The sequence below is a fragment of the Gossypium raimondii genome, chromosome 3 (assembly GCF_025698545.1).
Source record: "Gossypium raimondii isolate GPD5lz chromosome 3, ASM2569854v1, whole genome shotgun sequence".
Lineage (NCBI taxonomy): Eukaryota > Viridiplantae > Streptophyta > Magnoliopsida > Malvales > Malvaceae > Gossypium > Gossypium raimondii.
The window spans coordinates 46,990,294-47,007,078 of NC_068567.1; the positions used below are offsets into that span (position 1 = coordinate 46,990,294).

Consider the following 16,785-nt stretch of genomic DNA (forward strand, 5'->3'; position numbering starts at 1 on the left):
CTGTTCTGCATCTATGATGCCCTTGGAAATGGAGTAATGATCGAGTATGTGAACCGAGTATTAATGATTTGGACTAAATGATATGGATTGTTACATGGAATTGGTGTAGTTACTCTAGTACTCTAGTTAGATTACTAGTTCATCGGGCTATGAAATAATTGAATTACAATCTATTTATGTGCTTATATATATTGTGGCATATTTATAGTATTGGTAAGTGAAAGATATTATAACGAGTTTCTTAGTTACAAGTATTGTTTGTTACGTTGATTAAATGTGATTTATGGTATGGAAAAGTCCTTTGAAATGGACTTTGTGTTGATGTGTTTGGATTATAAAGGTAACATTTGAATTATGTGGAATAATAATTTATATAGTAAAATTATTTTCATGACATGAATGGGTAATTAATATTTTACGGGGTATATAACCATATGAAATGATCTATGATTTAAAGTAAGAATATGGAACATATGATAAGCATAATTAAAAGAAAATTAAGGTATACAATAGTCATATGATAGATGAATGGTGAAATTGAAATGCTTGATATGTTATATGCCTTGACCGGGTTAGAATTATATACGTATTGCGTCACCTACTAACCTTGTGAGGTTTGGTGTATAGGAAAAGGGAAATATAATTATGGCTAAATAGAATTACTCATAGTTGATAAATTTATTACAACTGGTGAGTTTAACTCCTTTTATATGAACTTACTAAGCATTAGTTGCTTATATAGTTGTTTTCTTTGTTTTGTAGATCATCGAAAAGCTCGAACGGTTGGAAACTTCGTCGGAGTACAATCACACTATCTATAGACTTAATTTGGTAGCTTTTGAACATATTGAAATGGTTATAAATGGCATGTATAGGGTTGTGTGTCATTTTGGTATGATTTGAATGTAATAAGGTTTTAAATGTTATTTTGGAGATTGGTTTGTTTTTAAATGGTGCCAAGTTCATTTTGGTTTATGTCTTTTGATAAATGCTTGTAAATGATGTGTTTTCATATGAGATAATAGTAGTTATACATACTCTAATGTGGGTAGAAAGAAGAAGGTTGTTTGGTATGTTTTTGATATGGTCATTTGGTATGCATAAAGTATGCTAAATGATGAAAACTATATTGTTGAATAGGTTCAAAATTGATTATACTTGTGGTACCCATTGTTGGTACACTGGTTAGAACATATAGGATGATTGATTTAGTATATTATGAGCAAGTTTGGAATGAGTTTTGGTCTTATGAATGCTTCTGGAAATGGTGTGTTTTAAATGTGTAAGTTTTGGCTTGATTTTTAGCTTGTTTAATGGGTTAATTTGGAAGCACACAACCTGGGACACGCTCTATCACATGGCCGTGTGCCACACACGGTCACCCCACAGGACCGTGTATGCTCTGTTAATTTTGGTGTAGGTTTTACATGGTCTGAAACACGGGCTGAGACATGGCCGTATGTCTTAAGTCAGTAAGTTATACGGTCTATGACACGGGCTAAGACACGAACGTCTATCCTTACTTCGAATGTTCACATGGTTTAAGCTATGTCGCACGGCCTGGCCACACGGCCATATGACCCCTGCTTTTGAACTTTTCAAAATTTTCTAAAATTTTCTGTTTTGTTTTGACTTAATCTTAGATTGTTCCTAAACTATTTTTAGGGCCCCATAAGCCCGATTCAAGGTCCATAATTTTATTCATACCATGAATAGATATTGTTTGTTATATGTTTATAAATTAATTGTTTAACTATTCTGAAATAAAGTGAAACATTCTGTTTTGATCTGTAACACTTTATAACTTTAATTCTGACAATGGAGATGGGATATGGATGTTACAAAATGGTTAAGTACATGTGTATTAAGTTGAATTTACTTTAAAATGATGCCAAATTAAGACATGTTGGGTTGTTTGAATTGAGTAGTGATAAATGAATGTTTGGGAATGTTATTGGATTGGTTTTGTGTAGGTTTAGATGTACATATATGAACCAAATGAGATAAAGGTTTGGCTTGACATGAAATAGGTGTCAATTGGTCAAACTTTACCAAAAACAAGGTCCTCGTCTCGACGTGAAATGTCGCTCGTCGCAACGTTGGTCGATAGATTGTGACATTGTAATGTCTTGTGGTTCAATGTTGTGATGTGAGAAACTGTTTAGTGAATTCACGATATGGAGATAATGACATCATGATGTCGAGCCCAAATTTTCCAAACCTTACAATTTAGTCCTAATTCGTGCTCATGTCATTAAAAAAGCTTTCGGAAGCTTGACTAAGGTTTGAATTTGATTGTGTATTATCATGGCTAGATGTTTATGACATTATTGAATTTTTGAAAGATTTATTTATGATAAACTTGTTTTGACATTTAAAAATGTTACAAAATGGTCTGTATTTAATCTCAGGTTAACTTTAAAGCATTCATATGCTCGTATAAGACCCGAGAAAGAATGTACATGTTATTCAATGTTGTATTATTGATTTATTGCATGATTGATGATGTGAAGTGATGTTTTTACTGTGTATTTGTCAGTAGTTGCTCTGGAAATGAATGTGACACTCTGTTGCTCGGACTCGATGATCGGGTCAGGTAAGTGGTGTTACATTTAGTTGTATAAGAGCTACAAGTTTGGCCGATTCTAGGACTGAACGTAGCGTGTATTGAGTCTGGAAATACATGCCACAATAACCTATGATAGTGTGATGTCTTCAGATCGAAATTGACTTTGTTTTTCATATAGATAAATTTTGTTGGCTGAATCAAATTGACGCGTTTTTGATAAAGTAGAAAGTAATGTTCCTGCTTCCGATAAGAGAGCTATTTATAATGTGTCCCTTTCGTAAGGGCTAGAGAATGAGGCAAGAGATGCCTTCTTCTAGATGATAAACCAATGGTCCACCCAATTTTTGGGAGCTATCTCTTTAGCTTCGCAATCCCAAATGCATCATCCTTTCCCGATTGTGCCTCTTGTGGCACTCCCTTTGTCCTCAAAACAAAAATTTCGTAAATATCAATTAGCCCCCCATCAAAAAAAATTTTAAGTATGGGGCAAAGGAATTCAGAGGTAAAAAGGATGACAACCCGACGAGAGTTGAAGATTGGCTAGAAAATTGTAACCTCCCAAACCATTTTGAAGACTACATTGGCCACTAAAATGGCACAAAAAAACTTTTGAAATTCTGAACATAATTCAAAACCATTTCCTTTGTATTCAAAACTAGTGAAATTGATTATTTGTTTTTGTTTCGTAAAATATATTAATTTCAAAAAGAATCACATATCTTTAAAATTTCATTTGTGAATCATGCAAATCAAAATAAAAATCTCCAAAATAAAGTTTCATGCCACAGTCCATAAGGAAAATTATTACAGTCCCGAAAAAATTATTAAAAATTAAATTTAAAGTTCTTAAAAATGAAAACATCTAAGAAGTTCCTCCGATAATCGTGCCAAATTCCTAACCTTGGGAGTTATCTATAAAATCAGAAAACTAAGGAGTGAACTATTAAGCTCAGTGTGAGTCTTAACTCCAGTAAACAGTAATAAACAATAATTATAACATTCAAACCAATAAATATTCAATATATTATAAATAGTACAAAATACATATTTTGTGCTGTGCATGAACATGTTAATGTAGTGTTTTTAAAAAAAAGGTCTTACCCAACTCCGCTACATACCATAATAAGAGTTCCCTAGAACTCATCCAAACAATAACACACCAGTTTTGGACGAGCCACTAGTAATGCAGATAAATTGCCGGAAATGTGGACAAGCCACCAGTATTGTAGACAACCTGCCAGTAATGTGGACAAGTCACCAATAATACATATAAACTACTAGTATTTCAGACAAGATGCCAGTATTGTGGACAAGCCACCAGAGTTGTAGACAAGCTGCCAGTACTTCCTCCTTACATAATCATCCCAACCCTAATGCAATATGACGTGCTTTTAATGATAAAAAAGTAGTACAGTAACCATCATTAAAATATGCAATCAATAGTAGAATTAGTAGGCATGATTTAGACATGCGATCAATAATAGAAACGATGGCATGAATTATCATGCATTTGATAAAATAGTACAGTGGGTGCATTTAATGATGCTTTTCGTATTATCACTATCAAAAACCACATTTTTACCATGTGACTTAAATTTCAATAACAATATACATGATTTATCATGAAATCAGTCTTATTAACAGTAACATACTTAAATATCACATAATATGCGAAGCATCACTGAGTCATATATTTTCACACATACATATAAGACATTATTTATACTAAAATTTAGCATAATTAACAAAACTTCAAAATTTTAAACAAAATATAACTTAATCATAATTATAAGAAAATGTATTCGAAAAAGAAAAACAATTTCAATTTTTGCTCCCTACTTAAGATGAATAATGTCTCCATTGTTAAAAACAATAGAAAGAATGAAAATATAGAAGTGAATAGATACTGTATACTAGGTAGGACCTAGGGAAAAGGAGGTGAGTCAAGTTTGACTACTTAAATACCAAGCTTTTCCAAAGTAAATCCAATCCTAGACATGTACAAATCAATTGTCACACTTCTTATTTTGCAATTTCTTCAATTTTATTGATGATTTCTACCTCTTATTTTATTATGCGAGAAATAAAAATATCCTAAAGAACCTAAACCTAAAAACTTAAAATATCCTAAGAAATAAAATAAAATAAAGTAAAGACAAGATCCCTGATTTTTATTTATTTGTAGACCTATTAGAATTCGACCCATCTTTTGCTTCATTGTCCTTTTTTTTTTGCTTGAATCACCTCGTTCCTTCTTCGACATTGGAGTCTATGGATCAAATTTAAATTCTAGAAATTTAGGCACAAAAACAAACGGTTTGTGCATGATTTTCTTAAGAGCATTGAGTCATCCCGTATTTTTGAGTATATTCAATGAGATTGTTGCTGCCACTGCATATGTTGCATAATAGCCTTTATAGCAGACTGTACACTTCGTGGAATGGTGCTAGACGAAGGGACTCTTGGTGCCAAAGTTAGAAATTATGTTAAGGGTGGTTTCTATTTTGGGCAGGTAGGTGAGTAGCCGATGGTAAGGCTTAGAGTTGGAAGGGGTGGCAGTTTTAAGGATAGTTTAGGTGTGGAGTTTATGGCTTTGAGTAAAGGTGTTTGGGGTGGTGATTTAGGGATTTAAGGCCTGCAACATTAAGGGGTTAAGAGAGATGCATTATGGGGCTACTTGGGAGTGGCAGTGGAGCAAGGTAAGGGATACAGGTTTGTGCAGAAAAGGGTTGAATATTTCCCTTCCTGGTAGTGTCTTAAGCTCAATGACAGTTTCTTTTTAGATCCTGAGCTCCTGTTCTGAAAGTAAACTAAAAAAAACTCAAAGAAATTAGGGCACGTTTGGTTCGCTGTAATGGAATAGAGGTGTAATGGAATAGAGCTGTAATGGAACAGAGGCGTAATAGTAATTAAATTGTTTGGTTGAATGAAATGGAATAGAACTGTAATAATATTCTTGTGTCTGGTTGAATGGAATGATGTTGTAATAGCATAAGGAAAAAAACTAAAATGACTGAAATACCCTTAGTAGAATTTTTTTAGGTAGATGATTATTGTTATTGTTATTAAATTTTAATAAGATTATTAATATAAATAATAAATAATTTAATCATATTTTAACATAATTATTATTAAATATAATTTAATAAAATATATATTTTAATAAAATTCTTAATATTAAAACTTATATGAATTTACTAAAATCATAATATATAATACTATAAAATATAATTTAAAAATAATAATTATTAAATATAATTTAATAAAATTATATAATTCCCCACGTTATTTGGAGATACAGGATACGAAACTAATTAATTGTTTGACTAATCAAGGTACTTGATTTTGTTTAGCCATAAAATACATCAATATTTATATTTATGTAATGAGAGTTTTTATTTACATCCGAGTAAAGTTATTTTAATTTTATATTTCAACTAACTTAACATTTTATCTCCTATATTCTTTTGGAATATTAATTTTATATCAATCTTATACCATTCTTCTATATCATTTTGATTAAATTTAAGCTTAGATCTTATAAAAATAACATGTTTTAATAATAAAATAAAATAAAATAAACTTATTTTATTAAATTCCATAAGTTCAACTTAGTAAACTGTGCTTCTTTTAAAACGAAAAGGAAAGCGGTGTTATGATATAATTTGGTAAATTAAAATTAGTCAATATCCAAACTTTACAATTTAATCATTTGTGTCCTATACTTTAAGCAAATATTCTCTCCATTGAAGGCGTAGTAGATCACTTCATGCAAGACAACAAATCAAAAAGCAATTATATAAAGTAAAAAATAGAAATCTCTAAGCTTCAAATCTAGGATTACCCTATTGAAATATTCTCTAAACTTTAAAATGACTGAAATACCCTTAGTAGAATTTGTCCTTCAATTTCAATAGAAGCAAGCTGCTTCAAATGGCAATCGAGTGCCAGGGCAAAAGACAGAACCTCAGCCAGATGCAACATCATGTCCAGCTATTTCACGGCCAACATTAACACCTCGACATAAAATCAGAGGTTCTTTAGTTCCACCATCAGCATCTCGTAGAGTAACATACAAGCAAGGGATGTCTCGGCCAGTAAGAGTCTATGCAAATAAAAAATACAACAAAAGTTTTTTTTTTAAGATTAATAATGTAGATACTTGCTAAGAAAACATGGATTAAACAAATGTCAAGCATAGGCTTCTTCCAAAAAAAAAAATTTCTATGAACAATCATAGATCAAGGGAAAAGTTATAAATGAATACGACATACCTCACCAGGGGTATGAAAACTAAGTTCTAGTAAAAAAGCAATTAAGTCTGCTTGATCTACACCATGCTCCTGCACCAAAACATGAAAGTCCGAGCATAAGATAAAGAGACGGGCTACAAAATGACAGAAAAAAAGTTGCATCAATGCCTTCCAATTCAAGTAAAGAGGCCAAGACAAGGAGCCAATTTCTATTTTTCCTTCATTAAGCTTATCAGTATATGGATCCATCATTCCACAAACACTTATACAACCAAAAGTCCCATATAGGAAATGGCACCTTTTTGAAGTCATTGGACATCAACAAAGCAACATTAAACAGATAGAAAGTTGGATTACCTGCATACAAACGAGCTTCGAGTCACCTCATACATGAATGTTTGTATAACCTTTTTTAAGAGCATGTTTCAACCCTAAAATTATGGCGCGATATTCAGCAGCATTATTGGTTGCTATGCCCAAACCCTCGCGCAATTTGCAGATATGTTCAAATAGCATATTATGGAAAGATTTACATGTGGAAAAGGTCTAATTTCTAAATGGTTAATTGCATACCACATTTCCAAATCGGTTTTCAATACAATTTCTTTGCACCAAGAAGCCTAGGATTTCCTTTTGATGCACCATCAAACTCAAGAATACAAGATTACTGCTATAAAGACACAAGTATAGGCATCAAAATTTCTTTTCCATAAGGGAACATGGCATTGGTTCAAAGAAGTTGTTGCAATGAAATTACCAGCCTTTCTAAATAAAGCTGAGCCATAAGCACGCACGTGTGGCAGGCAGTTCATCGGAGAGTAAAATTGCTCCGCACTGCCTAAATTTCTAGAGTTAAAACATATATTATGGATGATAAGAAATGTGAATGGATTTATTTTTTCAAGGATTAAGTCTTTTTTCTAGCTAAACAAACAATACTTTTTTTCGCCCTTTTTGAAGTTACAACTAACTAATTATATCAACAATTCCGAGAAGAATCAATCATTACAAGCATTGAACTGAATAACTTAATTCAACTCAAACTAACTAGGTAGTTAGCTTACACATAATTCTCACAGGGTGGAACTCGAACTTGGGCACTCAAGGCCTCAATCTTTGCCACCACAACCAGGCCTCATTGGCAGCTAAACAAACAAGTTTCGACTTTGGGTTTCCAAAAGAAAGCAATGGTTTTAGTATACAATTCCATCTAATATCTGAACAAGATTCACTACATGGTTATCACAGTTCTATTAGTGAATCTAACAATACAAAGTTCTTAAATGGCCCACATGCAAACCAAACTCCCAAGTAATGTTCTGATCATACATACATATGCCTATATATATACACACATATACACAACAATCAAAACATCAGTACCTATGTAATTATAACAGTACATGCCCTAGCAGCAACACCAACAATCAAATTTGCTTTAGTCCCAATAGTCTTGTTTCCAGTTTTCTTCAAGTACTGACCTTTTAAAGAAGCTATATCCACAAAAATAGATGAACTGTGAAATAAAAGATCGCAAATTTTGGTCCCAAGACCTTGGTACAATGAAAGAACTTGACCGTTAGCTATAGCTTCCCACAAAACATCGGTGTGTTCTGTATGAACCAATTCATATATATCAAAACACCAAATCAAAGCGACTTTGTAATTCTAGAACGCAACAAATTATGATTAAATTATGAAAACAAGTCAAACCCAAATAAAAATTCTCAAAAAATTAAACTTCCCATTTCTAAATCATTTAGTCTTTCAATAAAAACCCCAAACAACCATTTTAAAAAAAAATAGGTGGTTTAATTTAATTATGATTAAATTACTGAAAACAAGTCAAACCCAAATAAAAAAATTCTCAAAAAATTAAACTTCCCAATTCTATTGATATTCCGAATTGTTTGTAGCATTTCACGTTTAATCGTTTCTATTGATAAGCCCTCCCCCAAAAACATAATAATTTTTTCATCTGCTTTTTCAGCAATGGAGACTTTCATAGCAATAGCTAAAGGAGAAAAATAAACCCTAGGTAGGAAATCGAGAAAGAAAGCCAAAGACAAAAAAGAGAAGAGCCAAGGAATGAGATATATTGTTAAAACATACCATTACCAGTGTAGGAGCTGGAAACAGAGATGAATTGGAAGTAGCCTTCTTTTGTTGATATTCACGCCGGAGAGATGGAAAAAAAGGGAAACGTAGAGATGGTTGGAAAGAAAGTTACAGAAGCAGAAGATGAAGCTGAGGGCAAAAATTAAAAAAATGAGAAAAAGAAAATCAGAACAGAGGGAAGGAATAGCTAAACGCTGCTTTTTGGAAGGGAATAGAAATCGGCCAATTTTGGGAATACACACGTAATGCAATAAATCCGTAATAGGGCATTACACCCAACCAAACTTATGATTAGGTAAGGCCCACGAAATAGGGTTGTAATGGCATAGCCATTACACCCAACCAAACATGCTGTTAGTGCTTAGGTTAAAAATTGACCCTTTATTTAAGAAAACAAATACTTAAGTTTTTTGGGCTACTTAGAAAAATATTTTTTGAAAAATTACATTAAATTAAATTCCTAGGAAAGACTAGAGGGGTCACAGATGGTCCCACTTAAGTCCCAATTTCCTAGGTAAAATTTTAATTAATGTAATGACCTAATAATTTTTTTAATCTAGGTCTACCATTTTATTCAAATGAGAAAAAAAACTAAAAATATAAAATAATGATAGAGAAAGTGAAGAGAACTCCCTCTATTTTATTTAGGATCATCATTGACCATGGTGGTGTCAAATGGCCATTTGTCATACCAACCATACCCATATAGAAAGTAATCATATTCTTTCCCATCAAATCTGTCCAACATCTTATTAGGGAAAGAAAAACCAGAATGATCTTTCCTAGTGGCATTGTTTAACTTCTTGTAATTCCTACAAATCCTCCAACCCATGACTCGAATATATGAAATAATCCATCCAATACCTTCTTTTTCCTTTCCAAAACCATAAGTACCTCTTCTTATTGATCTTTGGTAAACTCAATTGAAATAATGACAGATAAAGTCGAAGACAAACCCAAATAGTCATATTTCAAATGAGGAGACAAAATCTTCAGTTCCAATTCAGCTGGCTCTTCAATCAACAACTTTGGTTGCGTATACTCCCGAGATGATAACTTTAATGATTCGAATGGAACTTCTTGAGTGAATTCCTTCAAATTAGCTTCTAAAAAAGCCAAACATTCATTGTCTTCATCATCACTTGGCGAATCTACTAGTAGAATATGTTCTAACGGATTGTTTAAATATTTAAGCTCCAATTCTGTAGAAGCTAACGATTCCATGTTGGAAATAGTAGAGCAATCTTCAACTACATCTGGGGATTTAGTAGCATCGAAGTAATTAAAAGTTACCTCGTCATCAAAGATTTTTTTCAATTGAGTATCCTTTTACTGCTTCTAGAACCGTTGAGGATATGACAGTGGTGGAATCTTAGCTTTAACTGGACAACTCTTCTATGGAAATTTTTTTGCATCTGACAAGGGTGTTAGATAATTAGAACTAATTGGTTTAGAGTTTACCTCATCAACGATCACTAAACCTGACTTCTTTAAAATAGGAGTTTCAACACTCGGTTGAACTTCCTCTTTGTCTTGAGCTACAACAGGCTTATCTTGAACCTCAACCACCTTGGGCTCCAATGTTTTTCCATTTGGCAAAGTGACTACTTTACAATGTTCTTTGCAGGAAATTCTTGGATTTTTTGTGTCGTTCGGCCAAATACCATGGGGTCTGCTTCTGAGCTCATTGGCTAGCTATCCCACTTGGTTTCCTGAATTCTTCAATGTTGCTGCTTGGCTTTGGATTAGTTCATCATTCTTCTCTATGTATGCCTTTAGCAAATTCTCAAGATTACTTGAAGATTCAGTTTGTGGGGGTTGTTGCACTTGTTAAGAATATTCTAGTAGATAATTTGGTCGATATGGCATAGAAGAGTCGCTATGGTCCACCCATTGATTACTCCATAGAGAAATTGGATGATTTTGCCATTAGGAGTTGTAAGAATTTGATTGCGAACCATTCCAATTCTGATTTCCCATGTAATATTTTGACTTTTGACTCAATTGGCAATTTTCAAAGAAATTACCATCTCCACAATATTCACAAGAAATATTCTCGAACTGGTTCAGCTATTGACCTGTCAAATTACCATTGAAACCATTAACAATTATGTTCTTAAGCATAGAAGACAAAGAGGATACTTGGGCTACCAAAGAAGCAATTGTGTCCGTTTCATGTACTCCTGCTACTCGTCTTTCTAAGGCTGCTCGGTTGGTTGGCCATTGATATTTATTACTGATAATTCTTTCAATAATCTCGTAAGCATCGTTATAAGATTTAGAAAGAAGGACTCCATTTGTCAAAGCATCCACCATAATTCTAGTATGAATATTGAGACCAATATAGAAAGTTTCCATTTGAACATAGTAAGGAATGCCATGATAAGGCACTTTCGTAATAACTCCTTGAACTGCTCCTATGCCTTAGATAAACATACTTTGTCAAGTTGCTGAAATGAAGTAATTTCATTTCAGATCTTAGCAATCAGAGATGGAAGAAAGTATTTCATTAAGAAACGTTCAATCAACTCTTGCCATGTAGTTCTGGAACCTGACGGTAGGGAGTTCAACCACGCTCATGCTTTATCTCTTGAGTAGTATGGAAATAATCTCAATCTCATGGTGTCCTCGGTCACCCTAAATAGTTTAAATGAGTCACTCACTTCCATGAATAGAAGAAGATGAAAATGTGGATCTTCAGTAGGAATCCCACTAAATTGACTCATAGTTTGCAACATTTAGAACATGACTGGCTTTTCTTCAAACTGCGGTGCCTCAGTTTTGGGTCTCACAATACTCGGATTAAGCTTAGTGAAGAGAGGAATGGCATATTGTCGAATGGCACAATTTTGTTTAGCGGCAACAATGATCAGATTGTAAGTATTATAAGCGAATGCTCCTCCTTAATTTTGGTTTTGATTTTAAAAATCCATCTCTTCGATCCTTCTTTGGTTCGCTTGTCTTCTCCTTTGTCTGAAAGTCCTTTCAATTTGAGGGTCGATAGGGAGTAAGTCAATAATTTGATAAATACTCATAAACACCTGAAACAAACACAAAAAGTATTGGAATTAAAATTTAATAAAAAATAGACCAAAATGCAAAATTAACAATTTCACAAACAATGTCTTTTAAAACAGTCCTCGACAATGGCGCCAAAAACTTGGAACGACGGAAATGTGCAAGTGTACACACTCATATCAAGTAATAAAGTGACAAGTAAATGTCAAGTTATTGTACCCACAAGGAATTTTGAAGAAGTAACAACATAATCCTATATTGAAACAATTTAATCACAATAATCTTGCAAGTTATGCAAGGCTAGTGTACCGTTTAATACCATCGCTAGTTTAACCTTTAGCTACCTCAAAAGATTAAACATGCATCAATTAAATACTATGTCAATTAATTACAATTTCAATATGATTAATAATTAATTCATTTGTTACCTTACTATTATAATGTAAATATAACAAAAGCCATGCTTTTTTTTAATTAAACAAATTACCAAGGCATAATAACAACACGAACATGATTATAATAATTTAAGTGTACAAAATGAAATCAATGTAACACCCTAAACCCGGCCTAGATGTTATGGCCGAATTTGGAGATGTCACAAAGAAGGGTTTTGAAAACAGAGTTAATTCGATAAAGCTTTGTAATCCTTATTCGTTTATAGCTATTACTGAAAATGTTATTTAATCAATTCATTTTCCCAAAACATGATTTACAGTGGAAGTCTTAGAATTTGTTATATTTAAAAAAAAATCCTGTTCGTACTTTTAGAAAACCTTTATTTTAGTAAAAACCATGTTTTTATCCAACCATCAAAAATAAAGAATCCAAATCCACTCAACAAAGATAATGCTAGGATTAAAAAAATATCAAAATTTGCCAAAAGTAGGACTTGAACCCAAGATCTCATACAAACACCCAGAACACTTAACCACTGAAGCAGATACACAATTGTGTTAATTTTTACAAAACATACTTAAAAACATCCAGGGTGTTACAAATCTACCCCCTAAAAGAAATTTCGACCTCAAAATTTACCTGATCAGAAAAGATGAGGATACTACTGATGCATTGACTCCTCAGGTTCCCACGTGGCTTTCTTAGTGCTATGATTCTACCACAGAACCTTCACTAACAGTATGGACTTCCTTCTCAGAACCTTAATGTCTTGATCCAAAATCTGAACTGGCTCCTCCTCAAAAGTCAAATTTGGTCTAACCTCGATCACCACAACAGAGATAATATGAGATGGATCAAACCAGTACTGCCTTCACATTTAGACGTGAAACACATCATGGATACGGTCTAACTCTAGAGGTAGCTTTAACTGATAAGTAACCGGTCCCACACGCTTCAGAATCCATACGGCCCAATGAATCTAGGGCTCAACTTACCCTTAAAACCGAACCTCAGAAGTTTCTTCCAAAGAGAAACCTTGAGAAAAAGGAATTCACCCACAGAGTACTTGATATCTCTCCTATTTAGATTCGCATAGGACTTCTGTCTATTAGAAGCCGCCTTTAGATGATCCCAAATCAGTCTAACCTTATCTTCAGTCTTAGAAACCAACTCAGAACCCAAAACTCGATTCTCACCCAACTCAGTCCAACATAGTGGAGTACGACACTTATGACTATAAAAAGTCTCGTAAGGTCCTATCTTGATGCTAGACTGGAAACTGTTGTTGTAGGCGAACTCAGCTAGCGGTAGAAAATCCTCCCAACTACCTCAAAAATCAATCACACAACTCCAAAACATATCCTCTAGTATCTGAATCATCCTATCAGATTGACCATCAGTTTGAGGATGGAACGCAGTACTGAAGTTTAATCTTGAACCTAGAGCCTCATGTAGTTTCTTTTAGAACTGAAAAGTGAAGCGAGGATCCCTATAAGAAATTATCAAAGTTGAAACCCCATGCAGTCTTACAATTTCAGAGATATAGAGCTTCACTAACTTTTGCAGAGAATAGTCTGTCTGAACCGAAATAAAATGTGCAGGCTTGGTCAATCGATTCATGATAACCCAAACAGAATCCTTCTTAGTGGGTGTCAAGGGAAACCTACTAATGAAGTCAATTGTCACTCGTTCCCATTTCCATAAGGGAATCTTAAAAGGTTGGAGCAAACTCGAAGGCAACTGGTGCTCAGCCTTAACCTGTTGGCACGTTAAACAATGAGTAACAAAATCTGTCACCTTATGCTTCAAACCCAAGCACTAGTGCAACTCACAAAGATCGCGATACATTTTATTACCACCGGGATGCATAGTATAAGGGTTACTATACACCTCCCTCAGAATTATTCGGCACACAAACTTGACCTTAAAAACACAGAACCCTATCTTTTTTCAGCCCAAAATCAGATGTGCTGCCACTCTCAAACTAACAAAATTGCAGAATCAAAGACTCATCCCCTAACTACTTTTCTCAAATCTGCCTAATCGAATTTGACTTATCTTGCAACTTAGCCAACAGACCCCCATCATCAAACAGTCTAAGATGAGCGAACATCGCTCTCAAGCCATTCATCACTCTACGACTGAGAGTATCATCCACCATATTGGCCTTACCAGGATGATATTCTATCGTGCAGTCATAGTCTTTAAGCAACTCTATCCATTGATGCTGCCTAAGGTTCAAATCTTTTTCTGAGTAAGGTACTTGATGCTCTTGTGATCGGTGTAGATGATACACTTCTCACCATACAGATAATGCCTCCAGATCTTTAACGCAAAAACAACAGCAGCTAACTGAATATCATGTGTCAGATAATTTCCCTCGTGTGACTTAAGCTGACGGGACGTGTAAACCATAGCCTTACCATCTTGCATTAGTACACATCTTAAACCGACATGTGACGCATCACTGTACGCTACAAACTCTTTACTAGATTTAGGTTGTATCAGAATAAGAGCCTGAGTTAGAATAACTTGAGCTTCTCGAAATTTGATTATTGCGCATCAGTCCAAACAAAAGGAACACCCTTGCGTAGTAGCTTAGTCAAAGGAGTTGCAATCAGAGAGAACCCCTTGACAAACTACTGATAATATCCCTCAAGACCCAGAAAACTACGAATCTCAGATACATTCTTAGGCTGTTTCCAATCAAGCACCGTCTCAATCTTTTTAGGATCAACTCAGATCCCCTCAGCGGAAACCACGTGCCCTAGAAAAGTTACCTCTCACAAGTAGAACTCACACTTGCTCAACTTAGCGTAGAGCTGTTTCTCTTGGAGTATCTGAAGCGCTACTCTAAGATGTTCATCATGCTCATCCTCAGTCTTAGAGTAAACCAGAATATCATCGATGAAGACCACGATGAGCTGACCACGACGAGCTGACCTAGATACAATTGAAAAACTCAGTTCATCAGATCTATGAATACAACCAGAGCATTTGTCAAACCAAATGGCATAACGAGGAACTCGTAGTGCCCATAACGAGTCGTAAATGTCATTTTATGAACATTCACTTCCTTAAATCTAAGTTGATGATACCTAGAACAGAGATCTATTTTTGAAAACATTGAAGCCCTTCAGAGCTGATCAAACAAATCATCGATCTTTGGAAGTGGATACTTATTCTTCACAATTAGTTTATTCAACTATTGGTAGTTAATACGTATCCTCATGGTACCATCCTTTTTCTTTACAAATTGAACTGGTGACCCCTACAGAGACACATTAGTGTAGATGAAACCACGATTTAGAAGCCTTTGAAGTTAAGCCTTAAGCTTTATAAGCTCATTCAGTGCCATACGGTATGGAGCGGTGGACACCGGAGCTGTACCCGGTAGAAGCTCAATGTCAAACTCAACTTCTAATTTAGAGGTAAACCCAGTAACTCCTCAGGAAAGACATCTGAAAATTCCCTCACTGTTCTGATATCCCCGAGAGTAGAGTCCCCAAAAACTTAAACACTAATGAAAGTCATATACGCCTCACACCCTTTTCGAACCAATTTATCGGCCACAAGAGTGGAGATCATATTAGATAGATAATATCGACGCTCTCTAATCACAACCACCTCCTTATCATCCTCGGTCCTCAGAACGATCCTCTTAGTCGCACAATCCATGCCTACTCAGTGCTTAAATAACCAGTCTATAACTAGAACTAATTCGAACTCCCCAAATGATAACTCCATCAGATTTTCCAGAAATACAACCCCTTGCACTTTTAATAGAACATTCCTATAAAGTCTATTAACCCAAATAGGCTCCCCCAACCGACTCAGTACTGGCTACATAAGAATGTGTAGAAATCCCCAACAGACTCATTAGAAGTACACTCAACAGAAATCCCCAAGTTTTCAGAAACAGTACTGGCTACATAGGAATGTGTAGAACCTATGTCTATCAGAGCAGTATAGGGAACATCAAAAATAAAGAACGTACTCATGATCACATCAGAGGCATCTCTGTCATCTAGACATCGAGTAGCATAAACCAGTGCAAGCTACCTCACCTCAGTTTGATTAGCACATCTATCCGGTGCTTTCTGTCCTCGACCCATACCATTACCACCCCTAGCCAATCCACGACCCCTAGGTGGTTGTTAAACTGCCCTCTGAGGCTATACAGAACTCGATGTTGAAGCTTGCATCTGATTAGCACGCTGTGGACATTTTCTACTCTGATGCTACAAAAACCCACACCTCAGGCAAGCCCCTAACCTCCTCCAACACTCGCTTGGATGGCGCCTACCACAATCATCACATGGCTGAATCCCAATAGGATTAATAGGAATCCCCGCTCTAACAGGCCTATCATGTTTGGCCCATTTCTTAAGCCTCTGAACAGAACTGGAGGGCTCCAAATCCCACTTATTC

General features: G+C 34.7%; 1 protein-coding gene and 1 non-coding gene across 3 annotated transcripts; one reads left to right on the forward strand and one right to left on the reverse strand.

Moving 5' to 3' along the window:
- Positions 1-6,295: 6,295 nt before the first annotated feature.
- Positions 6,296-7,399, reverse strand: LOC105794472 (uncharacterized). 2 transcript variants are annotated; one of them, XR_008194078.1, is made up of 3 exons: positions 7,180-7,399; positions 6,844-6,912; positions 6,296-6,674 (listed from the first exon to the last, which is right to left on the reverse strand). XR_008194078.1 is itself a non-coding variant. In XM_052627796.1 (2 exons), the coding sequence occupies exons 1-2, from the start codon at positions 7,132-7,134 to the stop codon at positions 6,537-6,539; spliced, it is 429 nt and encodes a 142-aa protein (XP_052483756.1). In that variant the 5' UTR covers positions 7,135-7,399; the 3' UTR covers positions 6,296-6,536. The 2 variants fall into 2 exon arrangements, 1 of the variants encoding a protein (XP_052483756.1); XM_052627796.1 differs by having other exon boundaries at positions 6,844-7,399.
- A 3,915-nt stretch (positions 7,400-11,314) lies between these two features.
- LOC128040201 (small nucleolar RNA R71) lies at positions 11,315-11,420 on the forward strand. The gene has a single exon (XR_008194859.1). It is a non-coding gene; the product is annotated as a small nucleolar RNA R71 (small nucleolar RNA).
- Positions 11,421-16,785: the final 5,365 nt, after the last annotated feature.

Excerpts from the sequence above, each read along its gene's own strand:
- LOC105794472 (XM_052627796.1), bottom strand. The coding sequence starts at position 7,134 with ATGACTTCAAAAAGGTGCCATTTCCTATATGGGACTTTTGGTTGTATA. Across the intron at positions 6,675-6,843 it reads GTTTTCATACCCCTGGTGAG|ACTCTTACTGGCCGAGACAT; the intron begins GTATGTCGTATT and ends TTATTTGCATAG.